The sequence below is a fragment of the Bos grunniens genome, chromosome 17 (genome assembly GCF_055505025.1).
Source record: "Bos grunniens cultivar Pamir isolate PY7600 chromosome 17, Bosgru_T2T1.0, whole genome shotgun sequence".
Lineage (NCBI taxonomy): Eukaryota > Metazoa > Chordata > Mammalia > Artiodactyla > Bovidae > Bos > Bos grunniens.
The window spans coordinates 44,303,140-44,328,890 of record NC_141181.1 but is presented as its reverse complement, the minus strand read 5'-3'; the positions used below and the strand labels follow the sequence as shown (position 1 = coordinate 44,328,890).

Sequence of the window (25,751 nt, the reverse complement as noted above, 5' to 3'; positions counted from 1 at the left end):
TATTTACCAAAACCATATAAACAGGTGCTGAGAAGTGACCTCACTCTGAGTGCAGAGCTGCTCTTACCCATCCCCTCTCCTTGCAGGGAGAACCCAGCCATCAGCCAGGATGGAGAGTTGTAAGACTTAAAATGAAGTAGAGGGCTTCCCTGGTGTCTTAGTGCTAAAGAATCTGCCTGCCAATGCAGGAAACATGGGTTAGATCCCTGATCTGGGAAGATCCCACATGTCATGGAGCACCTAAGCCCATGTGGCACAACTATTGAGCCTGTGCTCTAGAGCTTGTGAGCCACAAGATAAGTTACTGCAGTAAGAAGCCCACACACTGAAACTAGAGAGTAGCCCCCACTCACCGCAGCTAGAGAAAAACCCACGCAGGAACGAAAACCCAGCAAAGTCAAATAAATAAGTAAAATCATTACCAAGAATCAAGCAGACATGTGACTCTAAGGAAAGTCCCTAGTGTCATTTGAGGTCTGGACCCACTTTCCCCTGAGGTAGCTACACTCAAATTCTCTGTTTCCTAAGTTTCTTTTCTGCTTTAGTTGCATTTTGTCTCTTGCAATCAAGAGAGTTTTGACTAAAATAGGTATTACGCCTGCTTTCACTGTTTCCAAGGTTCTTCATAAGACTGAGGTAAAAAATAGTGCATAGGCCTCTTACTTTTTTATGTGCAAAAATGTGCTAACATACATATAATATAAAATGCACCACCCTAACTATTTTAAGTCTGAAAACAGCAGAAGAGTTGATGCTTCCAAATTGTGATGCTGGTGAAGACTCTTGAGAGTCTTTTGGACTGCAAGGAGATCACACCAATCAATCCTAAAGGAAATCAATTCTGAATATTCATTGGAAAGACTGATGCTTAAGCTGAAGCTCCAATACTTTGGTCACTTGATGCGAAGAGCCGACTCACTGGAAAAGACCCTGAAGCTGGTCAAGACTGAGGGCAGGAAGAGAAGGGGGTGACAGAGGATGAGATGGTTAGATAGCATCATTGACTCAATGGACGTGAATTTTAGCAAACTCCAGGAGGTAGTGGAGGACAGGGAAGCCTTGCATGCTGCAGTCCATGGGGTTGCAAAGAGTCGGACATGACTTAGTGATGGAACAACAACAATTCCAGTGTGTTATATTCATAATATTTTGAATATATTACCACCATCCATCTCAATAGCTCTTATCATCTTGCAAAACTAAACTTCTGTACCCATTAAATGTCCCAAGGCCCCTTCCACCAGCCTCTGGTTACCTCCTCTCTACTTTCTACATTAGATAACATTCAAGTGAAATGGTAAAGTATTTGTCCTTATGTGACTGCCTTATTTCACTGAACAGTGTCCTCAAGGTTTATCCATGTTGTAGCAAATGTCAGAATTTCCTTTAAGTCTGGATAATATTTAATTGTATATATACATCCCATATTGCTAACCCATTCATCCATTGATGGACACTTGAGCTGTTTACCCATTTTAGCTGTTGTGAATGATGTCAGTGTTAACATTGGGTGTACAGATGTTGCTTTCAGGCCCTGATTTTATTTATTTATTTTTTCGCTGTGCTGGGTCTTTGTTGCTGCATGGGCTTTTCTTTAGTTGTGGCAAATGAGGACTACTTTCTAGTTGTGGTGCATGGGCTTCTCATTATGGAGGCTTTTCTTGTTGTGGAACACAGACTTTAGGGCACATGGGCTTCAGTGGTTGAAGCTCATAGGCTCTAGAGCACAGGCTTAGTAGTTGTGATGCACAGGTTTAGCTTCTCTGAGGCATGTGGCATACTCCTGGATCAAGGATTGAACCGGTGTCTCCTGCATTAGCAGGTGGATTCTTTACCACTGAGCCACTAGGGAAGCCTCTTGAATGTTGAGTTTTAAGCCAGCTTTTTCACCCTTGTCTTTCGCCCTCATCAAGAGATTCTTTAGTTCCTCTTCACCTTCTGCCATTAGAGTGATATCATCTGCATATCTGAGGTTGTTGATGTTTCTCCAGGCAATCTTGGTTCCAGCTTGTAATTCATCCAGCCCAGCATTTTGAATGGTATACTCTATGTAGCAGTTAAATAATCAGGGTGACAATATACAGCATTGTCATACTTCTTTCCCGATTTTGAACCAGTCTGTTGTTCCATGTCCAGTTCTAACTGTTGCTTCTTGACCTGTGTACAGGTTTCTCAGGAGACAGGTAAGGTGGTCTGGTATTCCTGTCTCTTTAAGAATTTTCCACAGTGTGTTGTGATCCACACAGTCAAAGGCTTTCATGTAGTCAGTGAAGCAGAAGTAGATGTTTTTTTTTTAAATTTTATTTTATTTTTAAACTTTACATAATTGTATTAGTTTTGCCAAATATCAAAATGAATCCGCCACAGGTATACATGTGTTCCTCATCCTGAACCCTCCTCCCTCCTCCCTCCCCATAGATGTTTTTCTAAAATTCCCTTGCTTTATCTGTGATCCAGTGTAGGTTGACAATTTGATCTCTGGTTCCTCTGCATTTTCTGAACCCAAATTGTACATCTGGAAATTCTCAGTTCATTTAGTGCTGAAGCCTTGCTTGGAGAATTTTGAGCATAGTCTTGCTAATATGTGAAATGTGTGCAATTATATGGTAGTTTGAACATTCTTTGGCATTGCCCTACTTTGGGATTGTAATGAAAACTGAACTTTTCCAGTCCTGTGGCCACTGCTAAGTTTTCCAAATTTGCTGGCATATTAAGTGCAGCACTTTAACAGCATCATCTTTTAGGATTTGAAATAGCTCAACTGGAATTCCATCACCTCCACTAGCTTTGTTCATAGCAATGCTTCCTAAGGCCCAATTAACTTCACACTCCAGGATGTCTGGCTCTAGGTGAGTGATCACACTATCATGGCTATCTGGGTCATTCAGACTTTTTTTTGTATAGTTCTTCTGTGTATTGTTGCCACCTCTTCTTAATATTTTCTGTTTCTGTTAGGTCCTTACTGTTTCTGCCCTTTATCATTCCCATCCTTACATGAGATGTTTCCTTGATATCTCTAATTTTCTTTCTTTTTTTTTTTTAATTTTATTGTATTTTTAAACTTTACATAATGGTATTAGTTTTGCCAAACATCAAAATGAATCCATTACAGGTATACATGTGCTCCCCCTCCTGAACCCTCCTCCCTCCTCCCTCCCCATACCATCCCTCCAGGTCGTCCCAGTGCACCAGCCCCAAGCATCCAGTATTGTGCATTGAACCTGGACTGGCATCTCGTTTCAAGATTTCTAGTCTTTCCCATTCTGTTTTTTCTCCTCTATTTCTTTGCATTGTTCACTTAAGAAGGCTGTCTTATCGCTCCTTGCTATTGTCTAGAACTCTGCATTCAGTTGGGTATATCTTTCCCTTTCTCCCTTGCTTTTTGTTTCTCTTTTTTCTCAGCTATTTGTAAAGCCTCCTCAGATAACCACTTTGCCTTCTTGCATTTTTCCCCCCCTTTGGGATAGTTTTGGTCACCACCTCCTGTGCAGTGTTACAAACTCTGTCCATAGGTTTTCAGGCACTGTGTCTACCAGATTTAATCCATTGAATCTATTTGTCACCTCCACTGCATAATTATAAGGGATTTGATTTAAGACATACCTCAATGGCCTACTGGTTTTCCCTCCTTTCTTCAACTTAAGCCTGCAAAAAAAAGAAAAAAGAAAAAATTAAGTCTGAATTTTGCAATAGGGAATGGTGGGCTTCAATAATAGTAATAATAAATATATCAATATTAGTGCATCAAAGGTAACAAATATACCACAGTAATTGTTGACTGTTGTTGTGTGTTGTTTAGTCACTAAGGCGTGTCTGATTCTGAACGACCACATGAACTGTAATCTGCCAGACTGTTCTGTCCATGGGATTTCCCAGGCAAGAATACTGGAGTGGGGTGCCTTTCCTTTTCCAGGGGATCTTCTCTACCCAGGGATTGAACCCGTATCTCTTACATCTCTTGCATTGGCAGGCAGACTCTTACCCGTGAGCCACCAGGGGAGCCCTATACTTCAGTTATATAAAAGTGTATATATGTGTATATAAGTGTATATATAAAAGCTATATATGACAAACCCACAGCAAACATTATCCTCAATGGTGAAAAATTGAAAGCATTTCCCCTAAAGTCAGGAACAAGACAAGGATGCCCACTTTCACCACTAATATTCAACATAGTTTTGGAAGTTTTGGCCACAGCAATCAGAGAAGAAAAAGAAATAAAAGGAATCCAAATTGGAAAATAAGAAGTAAAACTCTCACTGTTTGCAGATGACATGATCCTCTACATAGAAAACCCTAAAGACTCCACCAGAAAATTACTAGAGCTAATCAATGAATATAGTGAAGTTGCAGGATATAAAATCAACACACAGAAATCCCTTGCATTCCTATACACTAATAATGAGAAAATAGAGAAATCAAGGAAACAATTCCATTCACCATTACAATGAAAAGAATAAAATACTTAGTAATATATCTACCTAAAGAAACTAAAGACCTATATATAGAAAACTATAAAACACTGGTAAAAGTAATCAAAGAGGACACTAATAGATGGAGAAATATACCATGTTCATGGATCGGAAGAATCAATATAGTGAAAATGAGTATACTACCCAAAGCAATCTATAGATTCAATGCAATCCTATCAAGCTACCAATGGTATTTTTCACAGAGCTAGAACAAACAATTTCACAATTTGTATGGAAATACAAAAACCTCAAATAGCCAAAGCTATCTTGAGAAAGAAGAATGGAACTGGAGGAATCAACCTGCCTGACTTCAGGCTCTACTACAAAGCCACAGTCATCAAGACAGTATGGTACTGGTGCAAAGACAGAAATATAGATCAATGGAACAAAATAGAAAGCCCAGAAATAAATCCACGCAACTATGGACACCTTATCTTTGACAAAGGAGGCAAGAATATACAATGGATTAAAGACAATCTCTTTAACAAATGGTGCTGGGAAAACTGGTCAACCACTTGTAAAAGAATGAAATTAGAACACTTTCTAACACCATACACAAAAATAAAATGGATTAAAGATCTAAATGTAAGACCAGAAACTATAAAATTCCTAGAGGAGAACATAGGCAAAACACTCTCTGACATAAATCATAGCAGGATCCTCTATGACCCACCTCCCAGAATATTGGAAATAAAAGCAAAAATAAATGGGATCTAATTAAACTTAAAAGCTTCTGCACAACAAAGGAAACTATTAGCAAGGTGAAAAGACAGCCTTCAGAATGGGAGAAAATAATAGCAAATGAAGCAACTGACAAACAATTTTGTAATCTCAAAAATATACAAACAACTTCTGCAGCTCATCAATTCCAGAAAAATAAATGACCCAATCAAAAAATGGGCCAAAGAACTAAATAGACAGTTCTCCAAAGAAGACATATAGATGGCTAACAAACACATAAAAAGATGCTCAACATCACTCATTATCAGAGAAATGCAAATCAAAACCACAATGAGATACCATTTCACACCAGTCAGAATGGCTGTGATCCAAAAGTCTACAAGCAATCAATGCTGGAGAGGGTGTGGAGAAAAGGGAACCCTCTTACACTGTTGGTGGGAATGCAAACTAGTACAGCCACTATGGAGAACAGTGTGGAGATTCCTTAAAAAACTGGAAATAGAACTGCCTTATGACCCAACAATCCCACTGCTGGGCATACACACCGAGGAAACCAGAAATGAAAGAGACACATGTACCCCAATGTTCATCGCAGCACTGTTTATAATCGCCAGGACATGGAAGCAACCTAGATGTCCATCAGCAGAAGAATGGATAAGAAAGCTGTGGTACATATACACAATGGAGTATTACTCAGCCATTAAAAAGAATACATTTGAATCCGTTCTAATGAGGTGGATGAAACTGGAGCCTATTATACAGAGTGAAGTAAGCCAGAAAGAAAAACACCAATACAGTATACTAACGCATATATAGGGAATTTAGAAAGATGGTAACGACAACCCTGTATGCGACCGCAAAAGAGACACAGATGTATAGAACAGTCTTTTGGACTTTGTGGGAGAGGGTGAGGGTTGGATGATTTGGGAGAATGGCATTGAAACACGTATAATATCATATATATATATATATATAAAAAGTGTAAATATAGGGGACACTGAAGATAGGGGATGGAGGATATAAAGGAACTCTTTGTACTTTGCAATCAATTTTTATGTAAAACTGACACTGCTCTAAAAAATTATCTAGTGATAAAAAAAATACTACACATGGGCCTTAAAAAAAGAAGTTTACAAGTTTGTCTTTGTCATAGATACAGATTTTTAAATCCTCAAAATGTGAACAGAAATTGATCAGGCAATACACATGTGATTTTATATGTACACAATAGACATTTTTATGTATTTGAATACTGCTAAGTCACTTCAGTCATGTCTGACTCTGTGCGACCCCATAGATGGCAGCCCACAGGCTCCCCCGTCCCTGGGATTCTCCAGGCAAGAACACTGGAGTGGGTTGCCATTTCCTTCTCTAATGCATGAAAGTGAAAAGTGAAAGGGAAGTTGCTCAGTTGTGTCCGACTCTTCGCGACCCCATGGACTGCAGCCCACCAGGCTCCTCTGTTCATGGGATTTTCCAGGCAAGAGTACTGGAGTGGGGTGCCATTGCCTTCATATATTAAATAAATAACATATAAATAAAGACTTTCTGAAAACCTATAAGCAAAAGTTCTTCACAGAACGTGTGAACATTGGACTAATGGGAGCTCTTATCCATTGCTGGTGAATATACATCTTTATTTAATATATTTAATATTAATATCCCTGGATACTAATTCTGTGTGATTATTGTAAACTCCTTCTGATGTGTTGCTAGTCTTTCCATTTTGCTTGTGATTTTTTGCTGGTGAATACACATTCATGGACTTGCCTGGTGGCTCAGATGGTTAAAGAACCTTCCTGCAATGCAGGAGACCAGGGTTCAATCCCTGGAGCAGGAAGATCCACTGGAGAAGGGAATGGCTACCCACTCCAATATTCTTGCCTGGAGAATTCCATGGACACAGCCTGGAGGGCTACAGTCTATGGGTTGCAAAGAATCAGACACAACTGAGTGATTAACGCACACACACAGACACACATCTACAGGAGGACAAGGAAATGTGTAAGATTGTTCCTGGAAACAGTGTTGAATCAGTTGCAAAAGTAAAATTTAGAACAAGGTGGCAGAGGAGTAGGTGGATGTGGAATACATCTCTCTCCATGGATACATCAGGAATACACCTTCAGACACAGACGTGCATGCAGAACACCAGCTGAGAGTGGACAGGAGTACCTGACCAGTGGAAAAGAATATATGGAACCACGCTAAACTCGGTAGAACAAAGGAACTAGGTGGAAAAACAGGAGTGTTAATAGGACTGGATCTACCCTTGGCGGGTGGGGGAACTGAAGCAGGGGTCTGATCCCCACAGCAGGGCAGTTTGAGTCAGAGGAGAAACGTTTAAGGCTGAGAGTGAAACAACTGATCTGTGGCAGCCTAAATGGAGTCAGACGGTCCTTGCTAAAGCCACACATATGCCAGGCAGGAACACGGGCACTGGAAGGGACAATGGCTGGGAGCTGTAGTTTGGGATTGTGGTTCAGTCCCAGGGTGAGGGCTGCTGTTGTCTGCAGAAAGACAGATTGAGAGGATGTGAGGGAAGAGATTGTGGTGGGAAATGCCTGTGGAGGAAAGCCAGGCAGCCATGGAAGCAAGGTGATACTCCTGAGTCACATGTAGAGGATGGAGCCATCACCATAGCCTCTCTCCACATGCCAGCATCGGCAGCTGAACAATAGAGAGGCTGGCCCATCAAATGCCTGATGCACTGAACTACAGAGTAGGACCCCACCCAGGGTGCCCCTCTAAGTGTCTGATGCACTGATCTACAGAGTAGGACCCCAGTCAGGGGAGCCCGTCTATGTGCCTGATGCACTGAACAACAGAGAGGTTCCCCAGGCAAGGGATCCCTCTAAGTGCCTGAGCAGGCAGAGCTATGGAGAAAGACTGGCCAGAGAGGCCTTCTGATGGCCAGCTACTAGAGGCTCACAAAAAGACTGGTAGGGCCATAATTCCTTCTACAAAGGCAGTCTGTGTCCCTGCACATTTGGCACCACCAGGGTCCCTGCAAGCCAAGCAGCTGCGCCACCTTCATGCTCAACTCTCACTGGGGCAGAGCTGCCACAGGCCAAAAAAAAAAAAAAAAAAAAAAAGGTCTTGTATTTATGCGTGCAGTGTCACTTTTGTCTTGCCCAACTGTTTGTGACCCTGTAGACTGTGGCCTGCCAGGCTTCTCTGTCAGAGGGCGTTCTCCAGGCAAGAATACTGGAGTGTATTGGCCAATACTGGTTGTTGTGCCCTTCTAGAACACTATATTTCCTACTACCCTAGCCGCCAATCCTCCTGAGTACCTGATGCTGCCAGAACCCCTGCAACCCAAGCAGTTGTACCACTTCCACACCTGGCCCTCACAGACAAACCGAAGCCCTCCAGGGAAGCTTCAGGAGCTAAACCCCAGTGGACGACCAACATGTAGAGGTGGAAATAAAACCACAAATTGAATCCCAGGGGCAGTGTGGCTACGGAAGAAGACCCAAAACCTTCCCACCAGCTGACAAGGTGCAGATTAAATCTACATGATCAACTAAGCAGACTCTGTGTTTATGGAATATATAAAGGGCCATTGAGAGCTCCCACAAAAGAAAACATACTAGCTCTGATAGCTGTGGACATTGGAGGCAAGAACACAGAGAAATAGAACCAGATTAGAACCTGCCCCCACAGCAGGTCCAGAGATCAGAACAGTGTTGGAGGGCATCCTAGGGAGGTAAGGTGGACTGTGAGTCCCAGCATGGGAAAGGATTCTGACAGCAGTGACTCAAGAAAAACATTTATTATTCTTATTTTTTGACTTGTTATGTAGATTCTTTTGGATTTTTTTTTTCTTTTTCTTTTCCCCCCTCTGTTGTAGTTGTTGATTTTTTTGGCACTAAGAAATCCAATTAAGCTTTTGAGCTTTTTTTTTTTTCCTTCTTCCTCAGTTACATATTTTATTGTTGTCATAAACCTCTGCCTTGACGTTGGGCCTTTGCAGTTCTGTGGAGTTTTCCTCTTTTTTCTTTTCTGTTTTTATAATTTTAATTTTTTAAACCTATTATTTTTTGTACATCTATTGCTTTGTTTGCTTTTCCTACTGTTCTTTCCCCCTTGCAGTTAATCTTTAATGTATATAAATCTTGTTTATCTACTTCTATTTAACTTTGCATATATATTCTTTCTTTTCTTTATCTCCTTTCCTCTCAACATATTTGGTAGTTTTCTTTTCATTGCTTTATTCCCCAGTTGGCACTTTGCATTAGTTTTGTATTCCAGTTTGTGTTTTATTTAGTTTTGTTCTGGTAGATATAATTTTTGGTTTCGTTTGCTGGGTCAATCTATTGTACTTAATTTTTGTTGGACTGTTTTGATTTTGCTTATGGGTGTATATGTATATGTGTATATCCAGTCACAGTTTCTATTGTTATAACCCTCTGCCTCTACATTGGGCTTTTGCAGTTCTGTGGAGTTTTCCTTTTTTCTTTCTTCTTCTGTTTTTTCCTCTTTTCTCTTTTTTATTTTAATTTTTAAAAACCTATTATTTTTTCTACATTCATTCCTTTGTTTGCCTTTCCTACTGTTCTTTTCCCCTTGCAGTTAATCTTTAATGTACATAAATCTTCTTCATCTACCTCTGTTTAACTTTGCATGTCTATTCTTTCTTTCCTTTCCTCTCAACATGTTTGTTAGTTTTGTTTTCATTGCTTTATTCCCCCACTTGGCACCTTGCTTTAGTTTTGTTTTCCAGTTTGTGATTAAGTTAGTTTTGTTCTTAACTGCTAAATATAATTTTTGATTTCCTTTGTTCACCAGATCAATCTACTGTACTTTATTTTTGTTGGACTATTTTCACTTTGCTCATGGGTACATATGTATATGTGTATATTCCATTATTTTATTATTATTTGCCTGATTCTGTAACTGCCATTTTTCTGGGGTTCATCTTTGGTTTCTTGTTTTTGGATATTTGTTTTACTCTTCCTTAATGCCGTAGCAAACCACTTGTGGAATCTTCATTCCTGACCAGAGATCAAACTCTGAGCCTTTGGAGTGGGAGCACTGACGACAAGACCCTAGACTACCGGAGAACTAACCCTAGGGGATATCAAATAGTGAGAACTCACACAAAGGAAGCCCCGTGAATACAAGACCTGGCATTACCCAACCACCAGTAGCACCCTGTGCAGGATGCCTCATCTAAACAATAAACAAAACAAAAATACAAAGCCAATCATCAGCAGACAGGAGTACCACTTCACTCAGCCTTGCCCATCAGAGGAAAAACAAACAAACAAACAAAAACTCAGTACAAATCTTACCCTATACGAAACTCATCTAAAACCACTGGACCAACCTTAGGAGGGCAGAAATCAAAATGAAGAAAGAATTCAACATTCTTCAAGGAAAGAATTCAACTTTCCTTGAAGCCTGGGGAAAGGTGACCTCAAACACAGTAACATTAAAAAAAAAAAAAAAGGCAGAGAATTATTGCACAAATGAAGGAACAAAGTAGAAACACAGAAGTCCAAATAGATGAAGAGGAAATAGGAAAATTACCTGAAAAAGAATTCAGCATAATGATAATCAAGATGATCAGAAACCTTGAAAACAAAATGGAGAAAATGAATCAATGGAGAAAACAAGAATCAATTAACAAAGACCTGAAAGAATTAAAGAATAAGCACACAGAGACAAACCACACAATTACTGAAATTAAAAATACTCTAGAAGGAATCAATAGCAGAATATCTGAAACAGAAGAACGAATCAGTGAGCTGGAAGATAAAATGGTGGAAATAACTTCTGAAGAGCAGAATAAAGTAAAAAGAATGAAAAGAGCTGATGATAGTCTCAGAGACCTCTGGGACTATATCTAATGCACCAACATTCAAATTACACATCTCCCAGAAGAAGAAGAGAAATAGAAAGGGTAAGAGAAATTTTTGAAGAGATTATAGTTAAAAATTTCCCCAATGTGGAAAAGGAAATAGCCAATCAAGTCCAAGAGGTGCAAAGAGTCCCATACAGGGTAAATCAAGGAGAAACATTCCAAGACACATACTAATCAAACTAACAAAGATTAAACACAAAGAATATTAAAAGCAGCAAGGGAGAAGCAACAAGTAACATAGAAGGGAAACCCCATACGCTTAACAGCTGATCTTTCAGCTGAAACTCTGCCAGCCAGAAGGAAATGGTAGGATATATTTGAAGTAATGAAAGGGGAAAATCTACAATGAAGATTACTGTACCCAGCAAGGATCTCATTCAAAATTGATGGAGAAATAAAAAGCTTTTCAGACAAGCACAAGTTAATAGAATTAAGCACCACCAAACTAGCTTTACAACAAATACTAAACGGACTTATATAGTCAAGAAATACAACAGAAGAAAAAAGATCTGCAGAATCAATCCCAAACAATTAGAAAATGGCAGTAAGAACATATATATCAATAATTACTTTAAATGTAAATGGATTAAATGCTCCAAACAAAAGACACAGACTGGCTGAATGGATACAAAAACAAGACCCATTTATATACTGTCTAAAAGAAACCCACTTCAGACCTCAAGACACATATAGACTAAAAGTGAGAGGATGGAAAATATATTCCATGCAAATGGGACGCGAAAGAAAGCTGGAGTAGCACTCCTCATATCAGACAAAATAGACCTTCAAATAAAGAAGATTACAAGAGATAAGGAAGGACACTATGTAATGATCAAGGGGTCAATCCAAGAGGAGGCCATAACAATTGTAAATATCTTTGCACCCAACATAGGAGCACCTTAATACATAAGATGAACACTAACAGACATAAAAGGAGAAATTGACAGTAACACAATAATAGTAGGAGACTTTAACACTCCACTGACACCAATGGACAGATCATCAAAACAGAAAATTAATAAGGAAACACAAGTCTTAAAATGATACATTAGATGAGATGGTTCTCATTGATATCTTCAGGATGTTCCATCCAAATGCAGAAGAATACACCTTCTTTTCAAGTGCACATGTAACATTCTCCAGGATAGACCACATCTTGGGTCACAAATCGAACTTCAGTAAATTTAAGAAAATTGAAATCATATAAAGCATCTTTTCTGACCACAATGCCATGATAGCAGATATCAATTACAAGAAAAAAAACTAAAAAACACAGGGGACGTGGAGATTAAACAATATGTTTCTAAATAATGAAAAGGTTGCTGCAGAAATCAAAGGGGAAATTAAAAAATTTCTAGAAACAAATGACAATGAAAACATGAAAACTCAAAACCTATGGGATGCAGCAAAAGCAGTTCTAAGAGGGAAGTTTATAGCAGTACAATCCGACCTAAAAAAACAAGAAAAACATCGAATAGACAACCTAACTATAATACCTAAAACAACTGGAAAAAGAAGAAAAACAACAACAACAACAAAACCCTCCAAAATTAGCAGAAGGAAAGAAATCATAAAGAACAGAGCAGAAATAATTGAAAAAGAAATGAAAGAAACAATAGTAAAGATTAATAAAACTAAAAGCTGGTTCTTTGAGAAGGTAAGCAAGATTGACAAACCTTTAGCCAGACTCATTAAGAAAAAAGAGAGATGAATCAAATCAACAAAATTAGAAATGAAAAAGGAGAGGTTATAATAGACAATGCAGAAATACAAATGATTATAAGAGACTATTATGAACAACTGTATGGCAATAAAATAGATAACCTGGAAGAAATGGACATATTCTTAGAAAAGTTCAATCTTCCAACACTAAACCAGGAAGAAATAGAAATTAGGAACAACCCAATTACAAGCACTGAAATTGAAGCTGTGACCAAAAATCTCCCCAAAAGCAAAAGCCCAGGACCAGAGGGCTTCACAGGAGAATTCTGTTATTTAGAGAAGAGCTAATGCCCATCCTTCTAAAACTCTTTCAAAAAATTGCAGAGGAAGGAACACTTCCAAATTCATTCTATGAGGCCACCATCACCCTGATACCAAAACCGGACAAAGACGACACAAAAAAAGAAAACTTCAGGCCAATATCACTGATGAACATAGATGCAAAAATCCTCAACAAAATTTTAGCAAACAGAATTCAGCAACATATCAAAAAGCTCATACACCATGATCAAGTTGGGTTTATTCTAGGGATGCAAGGATTCTTCTGTATACAGAAATCAATCAATGTGATATACCATATTAACAAATTGAAAGATAAGAACCATATCATCTCAATAGATGTAGAAAAAGCCTTTGACAAAATTCACCTGCTGCTGCTGCTGCGTTGCTTCAGTCGTGTCCGACTCTGTGTGACCCCATAGACAGCAGCCAACCAGGCTTCCCCTCCCTGGGATTCTCCAGGCAAGAACACTGGACTGGGTTGCCATTTCCTTCTCCAATGCATGAAAGTGAAAAGTGAAAGTGAAGTCGCTCAGTCGTGTCCAACTCTAGCGACCCCATGAACTGCAGCCTACCAGGCTCCTCCGTCCATGGGATTTTCTAGGCAAAAGTACTGGAGTGGGGTGCCATTGCCTTCTCCGCAAAATTCATCTAGTTATGATTAAAACTTCAAAAAATGGGCATAGAAGGAACCTATCTCAACATAGTAAAGGTCACATGTGATAAGCTCAAATAAAGGTCACATATGATAAGCTCACAGCAAACATTATTCTCAATGGTGCAAAACTGAAAGCATTCCCCCTAAGATCAGGAACAAGACAAAAGTGTCCACTTTCACCACTGTTATTCAACATAGTTCTGGAAGTCCTAGCTATAGCAATCAGAGAAGAAAAAGAAAAGGAATTCAGATCAGAAAAGAAGTTGAGCTCTCACTGTTTGGAGATGACATGATACTGTACGTAGAAAACCCTAAAGATAGTATCAGAAAATTACTAGAGCTAATCAGTCAATTTAGCAAAGTTTCAGGATACAAAATCAATACACAGAAATCACTTGCATTCCTATATATTTACAATGAAAAGTCAGAAAGAAATTAAGGAATCAATCCCATTCACCGTTGCAACAAAAATAATTAAGTATCTAGGAATAAACTTAGCTAAGGAGATGAAAGAACTGTACACAGAAAATTATAAGACACTAATGAAGGAAATCAAAGATGACATAAATAACTGGAGAGATATTCCATATTCCTGGGTAGGAAGAATCAATATTGTGAAAATGACTATACTACCAAATGCAATCTACAGATTTGATGCAATCCCTATCAAATTACCAATGGCATTTTTCACAGAACTAGAACAAAAAATTTCACAATTCATATGGAAATACAAAAGACCCTGAATAGCCAAAGCAGTCTTGAGAAAGAAGAAGGGAGCTGGAGGAATCAAGCTTCCTGACTTCACATTATACTATGAAGCTACAGTCATCAAGACAGTATGGTACTGGCACAAAAACAGAAACATAGACCAATGGAACAAGATAGAAAGCCCAGAAATAAACCCATGCACCTATGGGTACCTTATTTTTGACAAAGGAGGCAAGAATATACAATGGGGCAAAGATAGCCTCTTCAATAAAAGGTGCTGGGAAAACTGGACAGCTACATGTAAAAGGATGAAATTAGAACACTTGCTAACGCCATACACAAAGATAAACTCAAAATGGATTAAAGACCTCAATGTAAGACCAGAAACTATAAAACTCTTAGAGGAGAACATAGGCAGAACACTCGATGACATAAATGAAAGCAAGACCCTCTATGACCCACCTCCTAGAGTAATGGAAATAAAAACAAAGGTAAACAAGTGGGACCTGATTAAACTTAAAAGTTTTTGCACAGCAAAGGAAACTATAAGCAAGGTGAAAAGACAGCCCTCAGAGAGGGATAAAATAATAGCAAATGAAACAACTGACAAAGAATTAATTTCCAAAATATACAAGCAGCTCATACAACTCAATGCCAGAAAAACAAACAACCCAATCAAAAAGTGGGAAAAAGACCTAAACAGACATTTCTCCAAAGAAGACATACAGATGGCTAACAAACACATGAAAAGATGTTCAACATTGCTCATTATTAAAAATCAAAACTACAATAAGATATCACCACACACTGGTCAGAATGGCCTTCATCAAAAAGTCTACAAACAATAAATACTGGAGAGGGTGTGGAGAAAAGGGAACACTCTTGCACTGTTGGTGGGAATGTAAATTGATACAGCCACTATGGAAGATGGTATGGAGATTCCTTAAAAAACTAAAAATAAAATAACTGTATGACCCAGCAATCTCACTCCTAGGCATATACCCTGAGGAAACCAAAATTGAAAGAGACACATGTATCCTATTGTTCATTGCAGCACTATTTACAATAGCTAGAACATGGAAGCAACCTAGATGTCCATTGATAGATGAATGGTAAAGAAGTTGTGGTACATATATACAATGGAATATTACTCAGCCATAAAAAAGAAATGCATTTGAGTCAGTTCTAATGAGGTGGATGAACCTAGAACCTATTATACAGAGTGAAGTGAGCAAGAAAGAGAAAGATAAATACCAGATTCTAACACATACATACGGAATCTAGAAAACTGGTACTGAAGAATTTATTTACAGGGCAAATTTATTTATTTCTCTTTACAATGGAGAAGCAGACATAGAGAACAGACTTATGGACATGGGGAGGTGGGAGGAGAGGGTGAGATGTATGGACAGAGTAACATGGAAACTGACATTACCATATGTAAAATAGATAGCCAACGGGAACTTGCTGTATGGCTCAGCAAACTCTAACAGGGGTTCTGTATTAACCTAGAGGGGTGGGATGGGGGAGGGAGATGGAGGGAGTTTCAAAAGGGAAGGGATATATGTATACCGTGGCTCAGAGGTTAAAGCGTCTGCCTCCAATGTGGGTTCAGTCCCTGGGTTGGGAAGATCCCCTGGAGAAGGAAATGGCAACGGACTCCAGTACTCTTGCCTGGAGAATCCCATGGAGAGAGGAGCCTGGTAGGCTACAGTCCACGGGGTCGCAAAGAGTCCAACATGACTGGTTGACTTCACTTTCACTTTCATGGCTGATTCATGTTGAGGTTTGACAGAAAACACCAAAATTCTGTAAAGCAATTATCCTTCAATAAAAAGTAAGTTAATTAAAAAAACTAAAAAAAAGTAAAAATTACTTTGGGACTTCTGTGGTGTCTCAGTGGAAAAGAATTTGTCTGCCAATCCAAGAGATGGGTTTGATCCCTGATCAGGAAGACCCCACATGCTGTGGAGCAACAAAAAGCCCATGTGAGTCACAACTATTGAGCCTGTGCTCTAGAGCCCTTGAGCTGCATCTGGTGAACCTAGGAGTTCACATTAATATTTTTTTACAATGCTGGTTTATCTTGCTAGTCATAGGATTTTATTAAATCCCAGGGTGGCTGGCCAGACCTCCTCCAGGAGCTCAGGAATCCCAAGACCCACTCCCTATCTTATCTATTTTGACTCTTGGCTTGCACTCCTAGCTTATATGCAGTCAGGGCAGAGTCCAGGCAGGTCAGAAGGAAGATTAGAGGCCTTCTCTGCTTTCCTGTCCTGTAGACTGAACACGATTGCTTCCGCTTAATTTCCCTTACAGTGGCCCTCAATTTGTGTGCATGCTGGCCCTTTTCTGCCCAGATGACTGCTCACAGTACTGATAGGATTTAAATAACTTCAGCCTGTGTGTCATCCCCAGCTGTCATGGTTGAAAGATCCCTCAGATTGAGAGCTCTTGGACCCATTGCAGGTTCAGCAGGAAGTATGTGTGGGAGTATCCCTCTGCTAGAGCCATGTTACAGTGAGACCTGGTGTTGTGCCCTGGTATCTGACTTGGATCCATGTTTTGTTGACAGTCCCACACCCCTTGTAGCAGCATTCAATCCATTTCCTCTACTGCTTTTCCAGTGCCTATCCTCTTTCCCAGCCTTATCACCTCTCTCTATCCATCAGGTCTGCTAACTTCAGTGCCATGCCCTTCAATGCCTTGTTTCCTGGGCCCACCAAGACCCCCCTCCATGTCCATTGCTGCCTCCAGACTGCTGGAAGCATTGTGTGAGAGATGGACTGCCCACCCTTGACTTGCCTGGCTCTGGTGAGGTCTCCTGTGTGTGAGTTCAAGATGGGTTCCAGCCAGTTTGTGATTGGTCACACTGCCCACTGTCCACACAAGAGCAGTTGATATGCTGGCTAGACTTGAGGAGATGGCCTGGTGCCCCAGTCCCACTCCCATGCCATAAAGGGGCTGAGCCTGGGGATGCCACTAAGGGATTCTTCTTTTCTTCTGGGTGGTTAGCCATCCTTGCCCTGGGCAGGGTATTTATTTGGTCGGGCCACAATGTTTCCCTTCCTCCTCTCTCACCTTGAGGTGAGTGCTGCCACCCACTGCTGCATTCCCAATGGCCTGTGTTCCATATGCCTGGGATGTTTTTGAGCTGATTCTCTGGGTCCTTGCAATGCACACGACCTGGTTGTTTCTGCTGTTAGTGTATACTATTCTCAAAGATTAAAGCATGTATAAGTATGCATGGGACTAAAACAGTGTATGTCTCACTAAATCAATTATGATTCTTTTGGTCACTCACTTGTCTCCTACTTGAATAATAGGCAATGCTAGAGTTCACTACATGCCAATGAGTGATGACTACTTTCACACCAGAGTAATACATGCATTTATCAGCTCCAACAACACTCTTCCCATGGCCATGACTGGGGGATGTGTACCACTGGCTGTGGTGATTCATTCAAATGTTTGCCTAATCAGCCTTTGATGGTAGTTCTCATACCTACTTATGAGTGATGGGGAATCAGGGTTTGAGTCAGGAGAGGGAGCCTGATTAATGGCTCCCACATTCAAGGAAGGCAACAGGTATGCAAGTGACAGATACCTGGCCCAGAAAAGTAGTGATGAAAGGACCCTCTTTGATTTTCCAAGTCCTATGAATGACTGCTTTAAATCATTCCACAAAAAAAGATAGATAAATTCCACAAGAATCCACTGTAGGGCAGTCAGGAATTCCATCTACAATAGGGCATATTAGAGATGTTGCAGTTAAAACACATCTGGCATGATTTTGGGAGTGGGTGGCTAGTCCGTCATGAAACAGAGTCATTGCCCATCCCTGCCTCTTGGTACTCCTCAAACTGTTAGCCAAATGTCTGTGGGTCCAGAAGCATTTGCATTGAAAAAGCTAGGGTGTTCAAAGCAGGTCTGAGCCATTGGGATATCACAGCTAGGAATAATGGAATACAACAGTGGTCCTATTTTGTCCATTTTCAAAACAGGCCACAGTTAAGAGATACTGGAGTATTCTTATTACACACTGTAGGTGAAATTCTTGAACTGGTGCAAGATGGACCAGAGAGCTGTGCCAAGAATGTTTTTATTGATCATGAATGAAAGTTGGAGGTTCAAAGATCAGACACCATCATGATTCTGACCATAGCTGATGGTGACTGACAATGTGGCTGTGTTGTTCTTCCATATCCTGCTGGACAGCTGAAGGGAAATGAAACTTTTTGGTTTCTTGGGGGGTATGGTTGCAAAGCTGCAACTTTAAAGAATTGGTGGAAGGGCATCACCAGGAGTGGAGTGGAGCTGGAGTTAATGTCTTAACTTGACTCAAAAGAGGAAATCTGACATGGACAGTATTGTCAGATAGCTCTTTAGTGATTTTGTGGGTGGTGCTGCATGGCCACTGGTTGAGTGATTTCTCTGTTTAATTCCAATAATGAAAGGTACTCTGGTATGCCAATTCATTATATGATCCCTGAGCAGTGTCTTCTAAAGTTCTTAGAGATACAGGTGGCATTTAGCCACCCCAAATTGAAGAAAAACAGGTCTGTGATGGTTTTAGATTGCTAGGGCTACACACATGACACACTGAATGGCTGAAGATGTGCCTACACTCTATCAGCAGGTGGAGGTAACCCACTGAACCCTTCTTGTGATGGAGATCACAGTTATTCATGATTGATGAGTTCCAGGCCCACACTGCTGAGTTCTCTAAGTGCAGGTTTTAAGCTTATGTTGAGTCCCTGTTTTCTGGTTCTTACCACCCATCACTACTACTGATAAGAATGTTTTGGTGAGGCCCTCCAAGTGGCTTCTCTGGGGTTGACCAATGGTCCTGATGTAGTGCCAGGTGGTGATAGTTGAACTTTAGAGGAAGTAAAAATAACAAGGTTCCCATAGCTTGTTTCCACAGGTCAACCCGTGAAAGGATCATTAGCAAGAGCATAGCAGTATCAGTGCTATCTTGGGCCACTGGGGAGCCTCCACCAGTGTTGCATGGAAAGGAGGGAATAATGTGTGGAGACTGTCCTTCCACCTTTGTGGTGGTGTTAAGGGCAGGAAGAAATGGGATGGTGAGGAAGGGACTGGTGGAGGGAGGCTTCTTGCCGTCTCCCTACTGGTTTCCTCAATGTTCCTCCTCGATTCCCATCTTAGATGTTCAGGGCAACCATGTCCATGAGGCCTTTGGTATGTCTTCTGCCAGGTCACCCCACCTACTGGGAGGTGGGTTGAGGGTTTGGGGACTGTGTCTCCTGTACCTTTGTTTCTGGCCTGGTCACCCCTGATTTTTGACTGCCCACATGTTGACTTTGGGCTTCTTAGGTGATGCTAGTGGTAAAGAACCTGCTTGCCAATGCAGGAGACCTAAGAGACCTAGGTTTGATACCTGGGTCCAGGTTTCCTTCCTGCAGGAGGAAATGGCAATCTACTCCATTATTCTTGCCTGGAAAATCCCATGGACAGAAGAGCCTGGTGGGCTATAGTCCATGGGGTCGCAAAGAGTCAGATACAACCGAAGTGACTTAGAACAAGCAGCACCAGCATGTTGACTTCAGTACTTCTTTGGATGTGTGGTACAATCCCAGAGGGCTTTGACATTCATGTGGCTACTACTGCCTGCTGCTGTCTACCTTATACTGGTTCTCTGGTCATCAGCTCTAATGCTGCCACCCTTACATTTCTCCTCACCCTCTAAACTTCAATACTGACCCTGTCTGACTGTATTTCCCATTGTGCTCTGCGGACTTGTGACCCACTTCCTGTTCCAGTCCCCACTCTCTGTTGCAAGACTTGGGGTAGGTACAGGGAGAGCTGAGAGTTAAGTGTGAAAGATCATAGGGGCGCTTGCATTTTGGGGTAGCACTGGACAGCAGCAGGACTGAGAATGTAGTGTGATGGTGCCTCTTGGGCCCCAGTCAGAGGCCCAAAGTGCTGAGGTCCGCTTCCCTTGGGTGGCCACAGAAGCAGTGTGGTTGTCAGTGGTGAGACAGAGGTTGTGGGGTGTTCCATACCTGCCTTTCCTGACTTACTCTTTCTAATTACCTGGGACTACACAGGTGTGGAGGTTTAAAGTCTCATGAGAGTTACCCTCCTTGGGTGTCAGGGAAGTTTCGCCAAAGGGCAGTGGGGAGGCCTGTCCCTGTTCCCACAGCCCATGTGCCCAGGCTGGAGCACCACACTGTACCATGGCCACACTGTGTGCACACATGCTCTCTATCTGGGGAGATGGGCCCCCGTGGAGTTTGTGGGGCATCTGAGGTTTACCTGTGTGAGCAGTCCTTGTTCAGTTACCACTTACATTGTGTGCCTTCATGGGGTTGTGGATTTGGTGGTGACTTTGCAGGGCCCATGGGCCCTCAGTCTGCATAAGTGCAGATATGGTGCCCCAAAGCACAGCACACCAAATTTTCCTTTGACTACTGCTTGCTTGAGGTACTTTTGGCAGGGAAAGCAGTGGTGCTGCTTTCAATAAGAGAACAGTCACACACACTGTCAGCCATGATCAGGGCTTTCTGTGCATCCAGGGTCCCTTACTTGACCCCACCTGGGTGAGTAATGTTTGGGCAGGAGGTTTGCTGCTATGTGAATGGCTGTGCCCCAGGGCTCTGTGCCTAGCAGTGAGATGTGAGATAAACCTGTTTTTCACCATACCATACTTTTTGCGTGCCAGTTTGCGGCTGGGAGTAATTGGTGTCCATCGCTCGCTGGGATCTCTCAAATGGCAAAGAAGAAATGTAGGAGGGTTTGTGGTGAAGGAGGCCTGGCAATTGTGGTCTACCCAATGGAGGTTTCTCAACGTGCTGCAGTCAGGAAAATGTAGCATCATCTGACCCCCCTCCACCCGTCTCCTACGGCCAGAGTCTAGGGCCTAGCTTTCCTTGTGTTCATTTCCCACGTACCTACAGCATTTCTTTAATGGGGGTTTGAGTTCCAGAGAATTCACATACTAAGCTGGACTGCTGATCCAGGGTCTCCCTGGAGTCCACAAGCATTCAGGATTTTTTCTGGTGCAACCTCAAACCCACCCCCTGCCTCCCTCGTCCTTGCTCCGTCCCTCCCCCTCCCTCCTGAAAGTCCGTGGGCATGGGGAAGCCCCCGGATCTCGCTTGTGCCTTTCTGGGCAGCCCGTGACAGCCGCATCGGGTCTTGCTGGCGTTTCCTTGGACTTTTCCCCCACTCAGGAATTGCATGGGGAGTGTATCTCCTTCGTGGCAGGCTCCTGGTGATATCTTCCCAGCCCTCCCCTACCTCCCTCCCAGCCCCCTCCGTGGCATCGCGCAGTACTATATTGTACCTAGCCGAGCCATGGGTAGCTCAGAGGAGGGCTCCCTGAAAGACTCAGCATTTAAAAGGCCCGCACTGCTGAGTTCTCCGCGGCCTTCCGGCCATGGGATTCTTCCTCAGGACGGTTTGCACCTGTTGTCGGGCGCCATCTAGCGGCCACTTTATATCTGCTCTTCCCTCTGGAGTGGAGCAATTTTTCTGAGATCCTAAAAGATGATGCTGTTAAAGTGCTGCACTCAATATGCCAGCAAATTTGGAAAACTCAACAGTGGCCACAGGACTGGAAAAGGTCAGTTTTCATTCCAATCTCAAAAAAACGGAATGCCGAAGAATGTTCAAACTACCGCACAATTGCACTCATCTCACATGCTAGCAAAGTAATGCTCAAAATTCTCCAAGTGAGGCTTCAACAGTATGTGAACCAAGAACTTCCATGTTCAAGCTGGATTTAGAAAAGGCAGAGAAACAAGAGATCAAATTGCCAACATCCGTTGGATCATAGGCAAAGCAAGAGAGTTCCAGAAAAACATCTATTTCTGCTTTATTGATTATGCCAAAGCCTTTGACTGTGTGGATCACAATCAACTATGGAAAGTTTTAAAGAGATAAGACTACTAGATCACCTTACCTGCCTCCTGAGAAACTGTATGCAGGTCAAGAAGCAACTGTTAGAACTGGACATGGAACAATAGACTGCTTCCAGATTGGGAAAGGAGTACATCAGGGCTGTATATCGTCATCCTGCTTCTTTAACTTATATGCAGAGGAAATCATGAGAAATGCCAGGCTAGATGAAGCACAAGCTGGAATCAAGATTGCCAGGAGAAATATCAATAACCTGAGATATGCAGATAACACCACCCTTGTGGCAGAAAGCGAAAAACAACTGAAGAGCCTTTTGATGAAAGTGAAAGAAGAGAATGAAAGGCTGGCTTAAAACTCAACATTCAAAAAACTAAGATCATGGCATCCGATCCCATCAGTTCAGTTCAGTTGCTCAGTTGTGTCTGACTCTTTGCAACCCCATGAACTGCAGCACGCCAGGCCTCCCTGTCCATCACCAACTCCCGGAGTCCACCCAAACCCATGTCCATTGAGTCGGTGATGCCCTCCAACCATCTCATCCTCTGTCATCCCCTTCTTCTGCCCTCAATCTTTCCCAGCATCAGGGTCTTTTCAAATGAGTCAGCTCTTCGCATCAGGTAGCCAAAGGATTGGAGTTTCAGCTTCAGCATCAGTCCTTCCAATGAATATTCAGGACTGATTTCCTTTAGGATGGACTGGTTGGATCTCCTTGCAGTCCAAGAGACTGTCAAGAGTCTTCTCCAACACCACAGTTCAAAAGCATCAATTCTTTGGCACTCGGCTTTCTTTATAGTCAAATCAATATAATTAATATTGTCACGATCTCATTTATCATTTATCAGATTCAAATTTATCCTGTTTATTATTCTATTTGAAATGTCTTATTTTATAAATTAAGTGTGTATATATATATATATATATATAAAGTCCACCTCTTAAGAACATCTAAGTTAATCAACAACTCTTATACAGTTTCAGGTTTTCATTCTTTCATTCTTTCGTTTATTTTTGGCTGCATCTGGTCTTAGTTGCAGCGTGCAGGCTGTTAGTTGTGGTGCACGGGCTTCTCTCTAGTTGTGGTGCACTGCTTTCTAAGCATGTGGACTGTGTAGTTGTAGTGTGTAGGCTTAGTTGGCCCATGGCATTCAGGATCTTAGTTCCCCAACCAGGGATTGAACCCATGTATCCTGTATTGGAAGGTGGATTCTTAACCACTGAACCTCAGGAAAGCCCCTGCAGTTTCAGTTTTTACATTTGTGTTTCAAATCATGCTGATGCCAAGTGATTTCTTGAAGTAATACCCAGTAACTTAAATTTTAGGATTTCATAATCTAAGTCTGGCATGGCCTGTCAAATGTACCTGGGAAAGATGATGCCCCCTTATTTCAGAGCTTTATGTAGTTAGTACAGCAGTCTTCCACTTAACAACTAAGTTGTGCTTTACTTGTAGTCCTAGAAATTTCTGAAACAGTGAAAGCAAGACCCTGGTTTTATTTAATACCTGTAGAAACTAGAAACCAACCTGTGATTCCAGCAGCACCCAGGCTTGTAAAGTGATGTTCTGATTTCTGTTCCAGGGCTCAACTCTGGACCACACTATCCAGGGGGTGGCAGCTGCTGTGACTACCTGCCACTTCACAAACCATGCAGGAAAGGCCTTCTGCTTTCACCCTTCATGCCTCCATCACATCCTTCAATCCCTGCTGTCACAGTAAATACAAAATTGCCTTTCTACTCTATCATTGGCTTGCAGATGTACTTCCTGTGATGTGATTTGGATCATCACAATTCTATTGACATCCCAAAGGAGCCCACACAGCCACAGCATTGTTAAATGTTTCAATTTGTCATTCTGTTACCCAAGATCCCTTTTACCACAGGCCTCAAATAACTGTGATCCAGGCATCTCTAACAAGATAAAATGGTGAGCAGGAATCTTGATGGACATCAAGATATTTTGCCATATGAAACAAATCTTGCCCCGAAGCAGGTGAACTTATTAAGAGAGAAATATATAAAACCAAAGACTGAAAAATAATCTTTTATCTGAAGATAACATCTTTCATTTGGAAATATCTCAAGTTGCTTTTCTCAAGTATAGGAATTCCAAATTACTGCCTTAAAAGTAAAATATGGGAATAGAATGATTAATTTCCCTGTAACTGAAGTATGTATTTCTTTCAGAACAACTTTAAAAAATTTCCTGCTCCTTTAGGGTAATTTCACCCTCCATGTCTCATGGCCCATATTTTCTTCTTTATGATGGCTTGCATGAAGTCCATATGACCAGTTGGAAATATATGGCCATCAATCTACCACCCATGTTATTTTGTTTATAAAGAGTAGAAACTCTCAAGTTCCCAAATGGGTGGATTGCTTTAAGAACAGATAGAAAGCATCAAGGAGATGGTCATGTTCCTCAAAGCCTTGGGGAGAATCCAGAACAGAGCAGAGTCTATATATAAGTGTATATAAATATTTATATGTATATAGATATTTGCATCTGTATGTGTAGAGATATTTATGTCTGTATGTATAGAAACATTTATACCTACATATAAAGAGATGTTTGTATCTATATGTATGCATATGTGTGTGTTAGGTCAGTCATGTCCAACTCTTTGCCACCCTATGGACTGTAGCCTGCCAGGCTCCCCTGTCCATAGGATTCTCCTGGCAAGAATACTGGAGTGGGTTGCCATGCCCTACTCCAGGGAATCTTCCTGAAACAGGGATGGAATCTGCATCTCTTAGGTCTCCTACATTGGTAGGCAGGCTCTTTAGCACCATGTGGGAAGCCCATACCTGTATATATAGAGATAGTTACATCTATATATGAATAGAGATGATCATATCTGCATATAGAGAGATATTCATAATTATATGCACATAGATTTGGGGGATGAGGAATAACTTAAGAGGTTGGGATTTATAGATCATCCACCAGAGCCTACTGTATACAATGGAGGACCATATTCTACACTCTGAAATAACCTATGGGGCAAAGCCTTCTGAAGAAGACTAGATATTGGTCTATATCTATAGGTCTATAATCTTGTTTCTGTACACCTACAATGAACACAGCATTGGAAATGAACAAGACTCTAATATAAAATAACCATTAAACTGAGAAATAAAATAAAATGCCTACTATATTCCCCTCAGACCTCTGTCACCTTGGCTGGGATCACATTGTTGGAGCCTCAACAATCTTGAGACCCAAGGGTAGACTGTCCTCGGGCTGAGGGAGCTAAGGATGTGCAGCAAATGAGCCCTCATTGGGCCTGTCTTGTTTATCCCCTCTGTATGAAACCACAATCCCCAGACCAGGACTGGCCCTCCACAGCTAAACCAAAACTAATGCCCCCAAGGGATGCTGGAACCTTTGGGCTAAAAGAACTTCAAAAATTCATCTGGTCTGCACATCTCCTTTAGTTGGGTTTCCCAACTCCAGCCTCCTTCCTTAGAGTTGCCCCAA

The 25,751-nt window shown here is 41.4% G+C and overlaps 1 protein-coding gene across 25 annotated transcripts in view; it reads left to right on the top strand.

Annotated features, from left to right (window-relative positions):
* ZNF605 (zinc finger protein 605) overlaps positions 1-25,433 on the top strand; it is a 63,102-nt gene extending 37,669 nt beyond the window's left edge. For 17 of the 25 annotated variants that reach the window (XM_086347084.1, XM_086347072.1, XM_086347078.1 and 14 more), the window contains one exon: positions 23,851-24,853. In XM_086347084.1, the coding sequence (XP_086203210.1) occupies positions 23,851-24,041 (191 nt within the window). In that variant the 3' untranslated portion in view covers positions 24,042-24,853. Of the gene's footprint in view, positions 1-10,125; positions 10,838-23,850 lie in introns of those variants that run through there. The other 8 variants (XM_086347067.1, XM_086347066.1, XM_086347082.1 and 5 more) reach the window with 2 other exon arrangements.
* Positions 25,434-25,751: the final 318 nt, after the last annotated feature.